Source organism: Pyxicephalus adspersus, chromosome 8 (genome assembly GCF_032062135.1).
Source record: "Pyxicephalus adspersus chromosome 8, UCB_Pads_2.0, whole genome shotgun sequence".
NCBI lineage: Eukaryota > Metazoa > Chordata > Amphibia > Anura > Pyxicephalidae > Pyxicephalus > Pyxicephalus adspersus.
This window is the reverse complement of record NC_092865.1, coordinates 453755-468819: the sequence shown is the minus strand read 5'-3', so window position 1 is coordinate 468819 and position 15065 is coordinate 453755. Positions and strand designations below refer to the sequence as shown.

At 48.6% G+C, this 15065-nt stretch overlaps 1 protein-coding gene across 1 annotated transcript in view; it reads left to right on the top strand.

The window, feature by feature from the left end:
- The window catches only part of MAST2 (microtubule associated serine/threonine kinase 2), a gene marked incomplete at its 5' end in the record, with an annotated part of 54588 nt that overhangs the window by 7313 nt on the left and 32210 nt on the right, over positions 1-15065 (top strand). Inside the window, 3 exon segments of the mRNA XM_072420597.1 lie at positions 2453-2699; positions 3512-3543; positions 7137-7337. Of these exon segments, the coding sequence (XP_072276698.1) occupies positions 2453-2699; positions 3512-3543; positions 7137-7337 (480 nt within the window).

The following is a 15065-nucleotide window of genomic DNA, read 5'->3' as shown; positions in this document are numbered from 1 at the left end:
TCACTCGGCGGAGTCCCTGGAGATCGGAGGGCACCCATTGGCTCCCTCACTCAGCGGAGTCCCTGGTGATGAGAGGGCACCCATTGGCTCCCTCATTCAGTGGACATTGGACGTCTGTTGTCCTCGGTATTTTGTCAGTATTTTTCCTTCCTGCTAAGAAATAAAGTTGTTTTTAGTCTGCGAGCATTCCTTCGTTATTCCTTCATTAATACCTTGTTATTCATTCGTTGGCCGGTGGCCCAGGCAGCAGATTTTTGCTTTGTCCAATCTGTGATTTCCTCTTTGACACAACTTCCATTGTAGACACGTGTATAGTGCGGAGAACGTTCTCCAGGTCGGCGTGTCGCTGCCTGGCTTTGATATTAAACGTTATTAATGTTAAAGATTAACGTCTGCTTCCTGTGCGCCCTTCTCCTGCCCTCGGGGTGTTCTGTGGTTGGGTGATCTCTGCACAGATGATAACCCCGCTGTAATAATTGCCCATTTCTTGGGTTGCCGCTGTGCTCGTTGCCCCATCTGCTGCACATTGTGCCTTAAGGCAAACCATGTTACAGATGGCTCCATATTTGTGCCAGTGTGGTGGACATATTTCCTATCGCCCCGTGGTGTCTGCACGCCCCATCCTTCTCACTAGAAAGCTGCAATCGAGGAGTGAAATAAAGTTCAGCAGGAGAATATTAGAAAGGTGGCTCCAATAAACCTACTATAATGTGGGATCTGCTGGGGGGAGGGGGACACCTGGGTATAACATACAAATACGAGATATAAGTCGCCATCTTACCCCCCAGCAGATCGCTAACTTCATGTAATGGTTGCACAGAAGCCATAGAGCCTTTGGCTTCCATCTGCCCCTTCCACCGATGGTCAGATTCCTCCTGTGCATTATGGATATCAATAGATTGACACTTCCCTAAAATAAAACTACAATCTGATTGTGAATGAGTGCAGGCGGCAGATTTACACAGATGAAGGAGCTGGGCGTGAGATCACCTCCGGCACTGCTGCCTCGGCCCCAGATTTGGTCACTGCCGAGCTCCTCGCTGTTCTCCTTGCTGGAGGCTCTGACATTGGGAAGCCCCGCTTCCTCCGAGATGGTTTGGCACCTTAAAGCACCATCTGTGCACAATCTTGCAGGAAAAATGTTTTTATTTTGGTGCTGGCAGTTTATTTATTTAATCTTTGCACAATTTACTTCCTTCTCTTTCTTCTGGTGATCTGTTCTTCCTCCACCATGAGGAAGTAAATCCCTGCTGCCTAGGCACAGAGACACGCTGCAGGAAGACCCCAAGCAATATTGGAATCCGAGGTCACTCAGTAAGGGCCCTCAACAATACAACTGAGGGCCCCAGTGACACTTTACACTCGTCAGGTTACAGCAATATTTTTATAGAAACACAATTGCTATCTATGTACGCAGCATGATTATGTGATTATTATTTTAGTAATATACATGGAGTACAACCTGAACCTTTCATGATAATACAAGAAGGGAGTGAGCTGCATGCAGTGCCTCCCTCCCGGAGCGTCCCCCCCTCCTGTCATAGACTGAAGACTCCGGCCTGTATCTCCTCATCTCCATGAGTCTTCCCAGGATGTAATTTCCTCCGGATAAATCAGTTTTCATTGTGGTCTTTGAGGCTGAACAGAGCGGCTACAAAGCAATCTATTAGATTTGTGGCTTTTATGGAAGCAGAATTGCTGCTGTAATATCATTAGGTGAATCTTTCTCCTCCGCATGCTGGAACCATACGCAGCCATATATTCATTTATTAAAATGACATCTCCATACAAATCCCAATTATCTGGGTGTAGTCTCTGGTATTCGTCACATCGATAACCAATCACTGACCAATCGTGGGCAATGCCAATGGGGGCAATGCCAATGGGGGCAATGCCAGGTGTGTATAGCATGGCATCCTGGTACAGAGAGCCCGGTATGCCCTGCACCCGTCCTATGGACATAAAGAAATCATTTATTGCCCCCATTGGCTCCTTGCTGCGGCCCATTTCTTATAATCCAGTCCAGTATAAAAGGCCGCAATAGGCCGATGTGTTTGTTGGGTTTGTCTGTTGGACATCTTACTCGCTAATTTTATTTTTATTTCTAAACCTCGAAGTGTCCAATAATAATGACCTAAATCCAGCAAACCCTCTGCCTCCATGCAGATCGATGGGAAGGCCAAGGGACCCCACATCCCAGCTGTGTTGTATTGGGCACCTTAGTATCCCCGTGCACCCCCATTTGGGTTGTCTGCCCCCCCCCCCCCGGGTTTGGGTTGTCTGCCCCCCCCCCCCCGGGTATATCAGAGGAGCGTTCCCCTTTAATGCTGACCCCCCCCCCCCCGGGTATATCAGAGGAGCGTTCCCCTTTAATGCTGAGTAGTGTAAATGTGTTGATGGGATTATTCTGGTGACCTGAACATTAATCTGAGATTTCCTCCCCGGCTCACAGACAGCGGCAGACATGGCTGATCGGGGATGGACAGGTCAGACACACACATTTCTATTCATCAAACATTGAATCTGCCCCTTGTCCATGGAGCCGGGGATTGTGTCCAGGGCTGAGGGGGGGGGATGATGGAGGAAAGTCTATGGTTCTGTATCTGGGGATAAATCTGGCAGCAATGCCCCCTGTTCATGTGATAAGCCGGGCTGTGTGTGGATCTGAAGGTTCAGAACACCGAGATCCGGACTTTATGGTAACATTTCTTCCTTTGTACAGAGATGGGGTAATGTTATCGTGTATCCACCCCCGGGATCTGTCCTTCCACCCCCGGGGTCCTTCCACCCCCGGGGTCCTTCCACCCCCGGGGTCCTTCCATGTGACTTGGTGAGCAACCCCCAGCTTGGGCCAGCAATCCATATGTTTGAAATGTTGGGTCCATCATGACCATCTTGTATGCAAAATCGGCTGAGCCGTCCAAATCATAGAGTGAATTCCTTGTGTTGTATTGATATTGTATTATAATAGCAATAGGGGTGGAAGTGATAATAAGGCCTCATTACTCGTATCTTTCAGTTTCTGGGTCTATATAACTGATGTGCCCATTGTAGGGGGTCCCACCATTCCTATGCTGGGTTTATGGGTCTGTACCCCTGCTGTGCCCATTATGAGGGTCTCCCACCCTCCCTGTGCTGAGTTCCTGGGTCCGTACCCCTGCTGGGCCCAGGACATTCACCCATCAATGTATTATTAGTGTTGGTTGAGCTGCAGCGTGTTTTGGTGTTTCGGTTAGCCGTGCATTCTGTACAGTACCCGGTCTTATCCCAGCTCTGACACTAATCTTATTATTGCCCTTCCTGGGGGTATTTTGTGTCTGGGTTTTTTTTATTTTGCTCCACACTTACTCACAAGAATCAGCTGTGCAGGGCGCCCTCTAGTGGTCACATTTATCATTTTATAGTAGCGGGGAAATGTCAAACTTCTGTATTGTACTTGTTGTACTTTTCTATCTCATGTACTTTGTATCTCACCTGCAAACACTGACTCTGTTTTCTCTTTTTCTTGCAGAAGGAATTGAGTCTCCCCAGAAGAGGAAGCTTGTAAGTGAATTTCCTCTTATTCTTCTCCGATTGTTTGTGTTCAGATCTTCTTGTTGTGGCTTTTATTGGACCAGAAATATCCCCGTCCAGCCTGTATTTGTCTGATTGGGAGAATGGTAGATCTGGTGAATGTATTTTAGAATGGACCTGGTCTGTACAATGTATAGATCTGTCTGTGGACCGTCGGGGGTTGGGGGGAGTCAGACATTGTATGGGATGCAGTACCGATATCACTGCATCTCAGGTGAAACCTCACTGTTCACCTGCTGCTCTGCCCGGTGTATGTTGAGGTCACAGGGATTTCCATGTCGGTGATCTGGCTGGCCGACCCTATGTTATTCCCCCCCAGCGGATTGGTGACCCAGTAGGGCAGTTCTCAGGGATCCAGTAAATGGGTAAATGGCGACCATTCCTATGTTGTCCAGCTGCTGCCGGCTCCTGCGGGTCACTCGGGGTTGTAAATTAGCCGGGATTAATTGGAACAAATGTCTGTTTCTGGCTGTAATGCCGAGCAGGTGAGTTACACTGGCATCTGATTAACATAAGCCGGTAATAAGATTAGGCGGCTGGGTGAGTTTGTGTATTTCAGGTCATTCTTCTTGTTTCAGTGCCAGGATGAAGGGCGGGCAGGGGGAGTGGTGCTGCTAGAATACTGTAAGCCAACAATTGCCATGTGAGGGGCCCTAGAGCCCCCGTCTGGGAGGAATGGAGCTTTCTGTGTATGACCGCCTTTATCTTGCCCTGTTCCAGATGCAACTTTGTCATGGCAGGGGATAAGGGCATAGACTGTAAGGAGCCCCTGATGTAGATTCAGGGGTGAAATCTGAAGATTACTTTTCATCCTGGGGGGTCTGCGAGAGAGGTCTGTGAGAGGGGTCTGTGGGCAGGGTCTGAGAGAGGGGTCTGTGGGCAGGGTCTGAGAGAGGGGTCTGTGGGCAGGGTCTGAGAGAGGGGTCTGTGGGCAGGGTCTGAGAGGGACATGTGGGCGTGGTCTGAGAGAAGTCTGTGGGCGGGGTCTGAGAGGTCTGTGGGTGGGGTCTGTCTCACTGTGTCAGGCAGCTGTCGCTCCTCCCCTCTCATCTGCTGCTGGTTGTAGCTCAGACCCTCCACATTCTCCAAGTGTCACTAAGGTCTCCATAATGCAGATTATGGCACATCCTCCATGCAGGAGACATGTAACATGTAAAATACCTGCGTATAGGAACACGCTGTGCACACTGATTATATCATTTCAAAATTAATCCAAAATTTGTATCTCTGCCATCCCCATAAGGACACAAACTGTCCAATCATCTGCAGGGATACTCGTTGTACCAGGTGCAGGATCCCCCAAAGAGAAGTTGGAATGATAAGGAATGAGTGAATCTTTGGCTGAGGGGAGTGAATCAGAATAATAAATGAATTGATCACATAAAGAAGGTTAATCATCTAATAACTCTGATAACTGCATCGGGGTCACGGCTTAGTGGTGAATTATCGGGGATTTTCCTGCAGTAATAATTGTATGGCAGTGATAAAGAGGCCCTGTCATTTCAGCCAAACGCTGCGTCACTGCCGGGGCTGAATGTCCGCACATTATTATTAATTTGCAGTTTGTAGTATTACTATTATTATTAAACAGGATTTATATAGCGCCAACATATTACGCAGCGCTGTACTTTAAATAAAGGTTGCAAATGACAAAGTGACACAGGAGAAAGCCTGTCCTAAAGAGCTTGCAATCTAAGCGGCGACCCCGAGGTGGAACATTCCCTGGTGTGGCTTTGTTGCCGATCAGAACTCTTTCTGCCTCTTTTGCCTTTTGAACTTTTTACCGTGACTCATGCAGCACCTCAGCGAATCTTCCTGAAATGGAATGTTGTGTTGTGAGCAGCTGTTGCCGTCCCTCCTGGTGACACTTCTGTGCGGTTGTTGTCACCCGGACACTTTTAGGATTGTGAGCGGGCAGAGTGCATTGTGCTAGCTCCCCGGCCTCCCCTCCTCCACCTGTTCCTCCTTTGCTGGGTTGTCTGGCAGACTGATATCTGAGAGATTGTGCTGGCTGTTGGAGATTTGCTGTCATCCATATCGGGAATTCCTGGCTATTTATATGACTGCGGAGAGGCTCAGGTGGGCCGAGCTGGGGGGAGAGACCTCTGGGTACTCGGAGAGATGATCTGCGTGTTGTACCCAGCCGAGTGATGGCCACAAATCCTCGGAGTCATCTTCCTATCCCTGACTGCTCCTCTGTGGATTGCAAGCTCTTTGTACAACTTTAATACGCCGCCATGATGAAACGCCGGCGAGAGAGACTTGGAGCGCCGCACCTCCGACTCCAGTAAGCCCGCAATAGAAGCAGTGAGAGGGAATTTGTATGGATTTGTAGTTTATCGTAGTATTGCCGTCTTTGTATCCTGATTCTGTATTTCCTGCATCTGAAAAGCCTTTCTACAGAATGGGGGCTGCGTGCGGTGCCGGGATTGTCCATTATCTCGGTCACTGGGGGCAGGAAGGCAATACTTCATAGCAGTAATGTGCGGGGGAAATGATCTCCTGGCATGACGTGTAAGTGATCTGGGTGACAGCCGTATCGTATGTTCCGTGTAACAGATGTGCTGCTCTCCATTATCTCCTCTTTAACCCGTCCTCTCCCCGTCACAGAAATAGGAATATTACAGCCGTGTGACTTCTAGAAGGTTCAGGGCCATTATTATTACACAGTATTTATATAGCACCAACATATTCCGCAGCGCTGTACAAACTCCATAGTCATGTGACTAGCTGTCCTTCAAAGGAGCTCACAATCTAATGTCCCCCCATAGTCATATGTCATTATCACAGTGTAAGGTCAATATGGGGGAAGCCAATGAACCTAAATGCATGTGTTTGGGATGTGGGAAAAAATAGTTCCTAATATCCAATATTTATTTATATTCAGTCTGCAAGCCCATGGAGCCAGGAATAATGTCTGAACATGGGCCCCTGTGATGGCCTTGTTTAGGGGCCGCTGGGTGTTGGTGGGAGATGTACAGCCATGGGGCACCCTTGGTTATGCCCAATAATCCCATGAGGGCAGATAATTTGATACAATTACTACAATGTATATTAAGGGATCATTTACCCAATGGCTGCAGAGGAAATCGTCCGGGCTCTGAGCACCCCCCCCCCCCCCCCCAGCCGTCAGGGCTCTGAGCCCCCCCCCAGCCGTCAGGGCTCTGCAAGCTGTTTGGGGCAGTTTAGGTTTTCTTTCACTGGGTTCTGCTCAGAATGTTCCACTCGCTCCATTACTTGTAACATTGTGGTCACCAGGACAGGAAGTGAAGGGAAATTTCCATAAAGCAGCCACAACCCAGCAGGGCTTCTCTTCCTTCCCGCACCATGCAGACATTGGCTTTTCCCTATTTATGTTTGGACATCTCCTGCTTTGTCCTATGTGATGTGATGCCATGAAGCAGGGGAGAGCTCAGGTTATGGCAGTGAGTGCGGCTATACAGGAAGTACAGAAGGGCCCCGTGTCCCCCTGCGGCCTCTGTGACACCCAGCAGCTGATCTGTCATGCCAGGAAAATGTGAATTTGGATAATTCCCTAACATCATTTTTTATGGTACCGTCAGAATCTTCTCCCCACTGACCGCTCTGTGCCGTGGAAGTGACGTGCAGCATCGTATTCACTCCCCGTCATCTGCACCCAACCTCCAGCACCTCAAACTGCCGTACAGCGCTGACTGCACCCTGGACGCCTCCCCGCTATTCAGCAGCCCTCATCCGCACAGCAATCCCAGCAGCCCATCCTGCAGCAACCCATTACACTGGAGGTAAGGTGACCGCGTGCTGCCGGGATATACTAACCAGATGTACGTCTGCGCTCATTGTGCATGCTGTGCTGCATGCTGCCCCCATACCATGCATGCCAATACAAAGGCTTCTCCAGTGACGTAAATTGGGCTGTTGTGTGTGTGATTTCTAATAATATATAGAAATGTATTTGAGAAGAAGGATCAGTCTACACCCAGAATCCAAGATACAGAAATACCGATAAAAATGGGAATTCCTGCCCATGTCAGTCGTATCTATTTTATTAGACCAACTGCCAAGGCAGCGTATACACGTTCAATGATTGTCGCTGGAAATGGATCATTACCATGAGAAAATGAGCAATGTAAACCCAGCGCCGGTCTGTTCTATGGGTGTGGGGAGAAGGAGCCAGCAGCACCCCACTGTGCTCTCCCCATTGAGGGTTTTGTTTTTATAGATATGTCAGGACAGGTCCATGAATAACATTGGGTGACCTCCGTACACATCAGATTCTCACCCCAGATGAGCCGGAGATTCCTGCCTGTCCTCTATATGGCGTCGTACCTTTGTTATATACCGGCAGCCATATATACAGGTCACCTTTTGGCTCTCCTTGATGGGTGACACCCGGCACAGGTTTAGTTGGTTATCCTGCTTATAAAGGAATAGTGACACGTAAAGCTGTACAGGGATTGCAGAGACGACACATAGATCCACCACGCCATTATTATCGGAGCAATATGTGGCCCTTACCTGTCCTATCCCCCCCATACATAGCTATGTGAGGAGCCACTGATACATCTGATCTCTGTCATCATCTAATATCAGAGTTCCTGCTGTTCAGGGTCAGTCCTGCGTCTCCAATCCAGCATTGGATCGCTTGATGTTGGTCTTAGTTCTATCATAAAGGGGGGGGGAGCACAGGCTGGCGGTGTGATCAGTGCCGGGGGAGCACAGGCTGGCGGTGTGATCAGTGCTGGGGAGCACAGGCTGGCAGTGTGATCAGTGCCGGGGAGCACAGGCTGTGATGATCACTGCCCCTGTGTTCAGTACACAATGATATGGATCTGTGGGATCATTACGATTGCTTCGTGTCTCTGATGGTTGTGACATTGCTGTCTCGGGTGTCGTTGTGTACGTTCTGTGTACCGGTTGTCAGGGTGGCCGGGTTTCTTCACATTTTGCACCTGACACCCAGCTTGCTTGTTACCCACATTGTGAGCGGTGCAGGGGGTAGAAATGACTTCCTGTGGGTGACCACCACTGATGTTGGGAAACCATTGGGCAATCTCCATCCCAATTTTTTTATGTATTGTACAGCGCTGCGTGTATGTTGGCGCTTTATAAAGTAAAATATTAATGCAGAGCAAGCTGCACCATTCAGTGAAGGTGATCCCTGGCTCTGGGGCCCCTCAGCTGTTTCTGGGGCCCATCATTGACAGAGATTGAAATGTCTCTGGGTGGGCAGCCTGGTGCTCGGCATTGATGCCAGGACGGACATTTGGGGTTTGAGGTTTCTGTGCTCATAGATAAGCGGATCACACGGGGTACGGCGGGCTGTAGTCCATCAGATCCGACACAATAGAAATGTTATTTTCATTTCCTTTTATTTCTGCTCTCATTAATGTCCGTTATGAGAAGATTATCCTGCAGCTCATTTCATTTAATCTTAATGATAGAATTGTTATCTTTGGACATCAGACAATCTGCTGTGTGCAATATTAATATCCATGAGGTGGAATCTGTAATGGGGGCACAGACCACCTACCATAAAGGGGCCACTTACCTGAGGTCTGCGAGGCTCCGCCCACACACGCAATGTATGATGAGCTCTTTGTCTGTTCTGCATTGTCTTTAAAACGATTGATTGGTGCCCAATCAATAATCCTAAGATTTGAGTTCTTTTATTGGTTTGTTGCTGTTTGAGGAATCTGTAAATGATGATATTTGTACTGAGAGAGGTGTTTGGTCTTCTAAACTAGAAATCTGATAATAAGTAAATATCAAATAATTGTTTGGTCCTGGTGTTGGGGTGACATTCCATGGATACAATGTTGTCTCCTGGTGTTGGGATGACATTCCATGGATACAATGTTTGCTCCTGGTGTTGGGGTGATATTCCATGAGTATGTTTGCTCCTGGTGTTGGGGTGACATTCGATGGATACAGTGTTTGGTCCTGGTGTTGGGGTGACATTCCATGAGTATAATGTTTGCTCCTGGTGTTGGGGTGTCATTCTATGGATACAGTGTTTAGTGCTAATGTTGGGGTGTCATTCTATGGATACAATGTTTGCTCCTGGTGTTGGGGTGACATTCAATAGATACAATATTTGGTGCTGATGTTGGGGTGACATTCCATGGATAGAGTGTTTGGTGCTGGTGTTGGGGTGACATTCCATAGATACAATGTTTGGTGCTGATGTTGTGGTGACATTCCATAGATACAATGTTTGGTGCTAATGTTGGGGTGACATTCCATGGACACAATGTTTTCTCCAGGTGTTGGTGTGACATTCTATGGATCCAATGTTTGATCCTGGTGTTGGGGTGACATTCAATAGATACAATGTTTGGTGCTGATGTTGGGGTGACATTCCATGGGTACATTGTTTTCTCCAGGTGTTGGGGTGACATTCCATGGATACAGTGTTTGGTGCTAATTTTGGGGTGTCGTTCTATGGATACAATGTTTGGTGCTAATGTTGGGGTGACATTCCATGGACACAATGTTTTCTCCAGGTGTTGGTGTGACATTCCATGGATCCAATGTTTAGTGCTGATGTTGGGGTGACATTCCATGGATCCAATATTTGGTGCTGATACAATGTTTGGTGCTAATGTTGGTGTGACATTCTATGGATCCAATGTTTGATCCTGGTATTGGGGTGACATTCTATGGATCCAATGTTTGGTGCTGGTGTTGGGGTGACATTCCATGGTTTCATTGTTTTCTCCTGGTGTTGCAGATGACATTCCATGGATCCAATGTTTGGTGCTGATGTTGCGGTTTGATTGACATTACTGCATCCTAGGATTCTTCATCATTGAAGCGGATTTAGGGAGCAGCGAGTCCCTGTAGTGACACCCCTATTCCGAGGCTTTAGTCTGGGATTAGAGCGGGCTGTAATTGTGGGGGCAGAGGGAGGGGGGTTTGTGAAATTGATCTGCAATTTAGGAGAAGGCGGTACAGATTCACTCGTGTGTCATCCTCGGGGAATACGGCTTCTCCATCCACAGCCGGATGCGTGTGGCCAGCCATGAGTCTTCTCTCAGATCATGTCTGACTCTTTCTGGACTGTTCTGTCCAATTTTTCTCTGCTGGAGACCAACATGCTGAGACGATCCAACAGGTATGCAGCTTCCGACCTCGTCCCCCCTTCATTGTTTGGCTGTAATATCTCCTCTTGTGTTATTAGCCGAGCTGTAGGTGCTTGGTGCCGGCACTCCCAGCTTCGGGCTCCTGGTAATTGAAATCTGTCGGTGTTTGAGGTTTGCTGGAAACCTTCCCAGAGCTGGCAGGGGGTGCTGAGTCTTCCATCCCCGTGTCGGTGCTGGGGGATCTGTTTGGGATTTGGGGGGTTCCCCTGAGCAGGGTGACCCCATAATATACATGGAGCTCTTCTGGGAGTGGAGGGACCTGGGGTCATCTAAAAAACTTTCATGTGGCTTCCTCCATCCAGCTGGGTGTTGCAGTTACTTTGTGTCACACTGCCTCTCCTGTCCCGGGCTGCTCTCACTGTTATGGGCTCTCCTGCTGATATTCCGCCTGTGTTTTGTATTTCTGGGCATGTTGTGCTGTGTTGTGGGTCTGTCTGTGGTTACAGGTATGTATTGGATTAGTGTGGAGCATATTCCACCTCCCAGGAACACATTGTGTGAGTAAAACATCTAATCCCTGCTGTATATTCCCCTGATGTCCCCATTGCTGGTACCGGGAACATCAAGAGCCTGCACAGCTTCCTCCTAAATGTCAGCGGATGTATGGTGCTGGGTCTGGCTGTGTAATATTTTCCCCTTATGTGTCTATTATATCAATTATTCTCCTAATGATGTGTTATGGGGATTTATATGGAATGCAGAATCACCCCACAGAAGGACTCCGGGATACAGACAGGGTACGGGGGGTCTATCAGTGTTATATAGAGGGTGCACAATGATCACTGGGGGGGAGGGGTGTCCTGGGCACATTTGGGGTACAGGGGGTCCATCAGTGTTATGTGGGGTTATATAGAGGGAGCACATTGATATCTGGGGGAATTCTGGGCACAGACGGGGTACAGACGGTCCATCAGTGGTTTGTGGGGTTATATAGAGGGTGCAGATTGATATCTGGGGGAATTCTGGGCACAGACAGGGTACAGGGGGTCCATCAGTGTTATACAGAGGGTGCAGATTGATCCCGGGGGGAATTCTGGGCACAGACGAGGGTGCACTGTAATTTCTAGGGACCTCTGGACACAACCATTTTGGAAGTAAATGTTGTTGTAGCAGTGTGATAGGAGCTTGCAGACAGTAGGAGAAGCTTTGATATCAGTTTGTACAATATTGCTATAAACGCTGCCTTGTCACCCATCAATAATATGTCCTAATAATAATATTCTGGGAACTGCTTGTATGTTCTTTATTCCAGATTATATAGACGTATATGCTGTGTGTATGTGTAAGGTACAGCCAATCACATATCAGCAATTGGGGCATTTAGCCAGATATCAAGAACGGGGGGAAAAAAGTGATTGAAGTCATTCTGAACGTGGCATGGTCGGAGTATTTACCAAAATGCTGATCTGATGGGATTTTCACCCACGACCATCTCTGGGGTTTACAGAGAATATCCTGAAAAAAGGAAAATACCCGGTAAGGGGCAGTTTTCTGGGTGAGAGGAGAATGGCCAGAAAACGGTAAACGTTCATTACCCCAGAGGTCTGCCGAAGCGATCTCCGAATGCACATTACGTCCAACCTAGGAGCAGATGGACCGGCCGGTACCGGAGCCTACAATTCAGAAGATTGCAGAAATAATGCCCGGTCCATTCGGATGGCGGGGTCAGAGATCCATCCTGCCTTACATGACCCATTCATGCTGGTGGTGGGGTATTTCCTTGGCACCCTCTGGGCACTTTAGTAGCAGGTTGCCATGGTTGTAATGCCACAACCTTCCTTAGCAATGTTGCTGACCATGTCCCCTCCTTTATCACTGCAGTGTAAAAATTCTGGCTATTCTGGGTCCAGGCAAGGCAAAAGGGGTCCAATGTAGTACTGGTAAGGTGTAAACCTAAAAAGTGCTGGACCCCGCGCCCCCTGCGTTTGGGTTGGCCCCCCTGTGCTGTTATATCAGTTTGGCCCCTTTATAATGTAAAGCTATGTGTTCCTGGCAATGCTTTGTGATGTTCTAATGTTAGAGACCACGGTGACCCCGGGTGACACGCTGAGGGGAAACGGCTTAGAAGTGAAGAGTAATTATTTGACAAACGGAAATCTTCATTAGGATTCTCTGTGACATTTTCCTGAGCGGCTTCTCATACCCCCCATTAATAATTAAAAAGGGTTCAGGGGGGCCGCAGCAGCTGCTGTCACTCCAGTAAAAGAGCTTTAATTACGTTCCGGTTTACCACATCTCGGGAGATTAGAGCGTCTGCTCTGATTTATTTCTCAGCACAAACTTTATTTTCTTCCCTTGTCCCATATTGGTGATTCTCCAGCAGCCTCTTTGTACTTCCCGTCTGCATGCCCTCCATCCGTGGCTGCGTGGTATTTCTGTATAATGTTTGCTGTGACTGACGCTCATAGTCTAAGAAGGGTGTATGACAACACGGGGGCAATAATGACAGCTGGATGGAGTGTTGTCACCCTATAACAGGAAGTCCCTGACCTTTACAACATGAACAGAAAAGATTATCTCAGATTTTAATGATTGGGTTACATCTGCCATACTGAATTCTCATTGGTGATTATATTGCGAATCTTACGGAGAAAGGACAGCGGGCGCTCGTCGTCAGATGAATCTAGATGTTAATGCCATGAATGTTGCACCAAGTGAGGGTTTGAAGTGCCAGGGACTCGGGCACCTTTCATGGCATCATTTCATAGCACTGTGTAACCTGGTGAAGGGGCGGAGCCATGCGGAGGGGCGGGGCCTTTATCCGATCGGTCTCCTTCATAGATCTGCGCAGATCCTGCAATGTCCTGGAATTCCGGACTTTTTGTTTCTTTGTTATTAGGGGAGAAATAACATGGCCCCAAAATGTTATTTTCCTTTACTGAGCCCCATGCCAGGATCTGTGCATCCTGGAAGTCGGTGTAACTGGCAGGATCACGCGGGGTGTTCCCTGGGTTACATTGCCCCATGCCCGGTGACCCCGGTAATAAAATCTGTGGGGTGCAGGAAGCACCCCCTCCTCTCGGCTGAGCAGATGCTGGTTGTCTTCTCTACGATCTAATTATTTCTCTCGCCTGTTTTGTGTTCCGCCGTTCACACCCATCTCTAAATGACTGTAATTAAATGCGCAACTTCCCAGCGTGGATGGCCGCGCCGCGCAGCTGCATCCTTTGTGAGCGCTCGCATTCCACACCGCAGATATTGTCAGCCCAAATGTCCCAAATGTTTGTTTCCTTCTCAGTGAGTCTGAACCTAATGAAAATTTCTTCTTCCATATATCCGTGACAATGCATGCGTGGCCATACGGGCCTGGCGATATGTGCGTGGTCATACGGGCCTGGCGATATGTGCGTGGTCATACGGGCCTGGCGATATGTGCGTGGTCATACGGGCCTGGCGATATGATATGTGGGTGGCCATACGGGCCTGGCGATATGTGCGTGGCGATATGTGGTGGAGCCTCGGCTGCTTGCCATGACGATTGGTGTGATTGCGCAATACCCAGCGATGATTGCCCGGATATTATCTAACCCCTCACCCCACCCCTGGGGTCATTATCGGGCTGGGAAGGTTTAGGGAGGAAAGCCTGGGGATTTTAGGGTTCTCTGATTGGGGAGATTTCCTGTTGTGTCTCCCGGACAGGAAGTGAAATCCCCCTAGTGGGACAAAGCGCTATATCCACACAGCTTTTACCTTCTCGGCTCTCTGCAATACAAATACACAAGTGGCTGTGTCCTGCGAGGAGGACGCTGCAAATGTCACAAGCCTATGATGTCCCAGGAAACAGATTTCCGGGGCCCAGTCTGCGTTTGGGAAGAAGGGGGCTCATGTGGCCCTTTAGTGCTTGTTTTGGGGTCCTCTGACCCAGCGGTCAGTAATTGGAAGAACCTTGTAAAGTTTTAGTGTCTGTAATCTCTAGGTCAGCTGTAGTGTTCTGCACTCTGTCTGTTGTGGGGTTTATGGTTTTGACCTGAACTTCAGTAAACTTTTATACATATTTGACACCAACTTAGAATGACTGTGGCTTTGCCTAGTAAGCTGCATTCTTCACAAATCCGGCAACCAGCAAAATGGTAAAACATGGAGTTTGTGCTGACGCGGTGGCCGGTGCCTGCGGTGGCCTGCAGAGTGCTGGTGTGATCCTGTATATGGTGAGTACATCTGACAATGGTGACACCTGCTGGAGGTTACTGGAATGGTCATTCTGCCCAATAAACCAGTGTGCCCAGAGCTTTCCTAGGAAGGGTCAGACGTTTTTGTTCTTTTCCACCTGGCTTTTCTTAGTGTACCCTGCTGTGATCGGGCACCCACCGGCGGCACCCCTCTGTGATCGGGCACCCACCGGCGGCACCCCTCTGTGATCGGGCACCC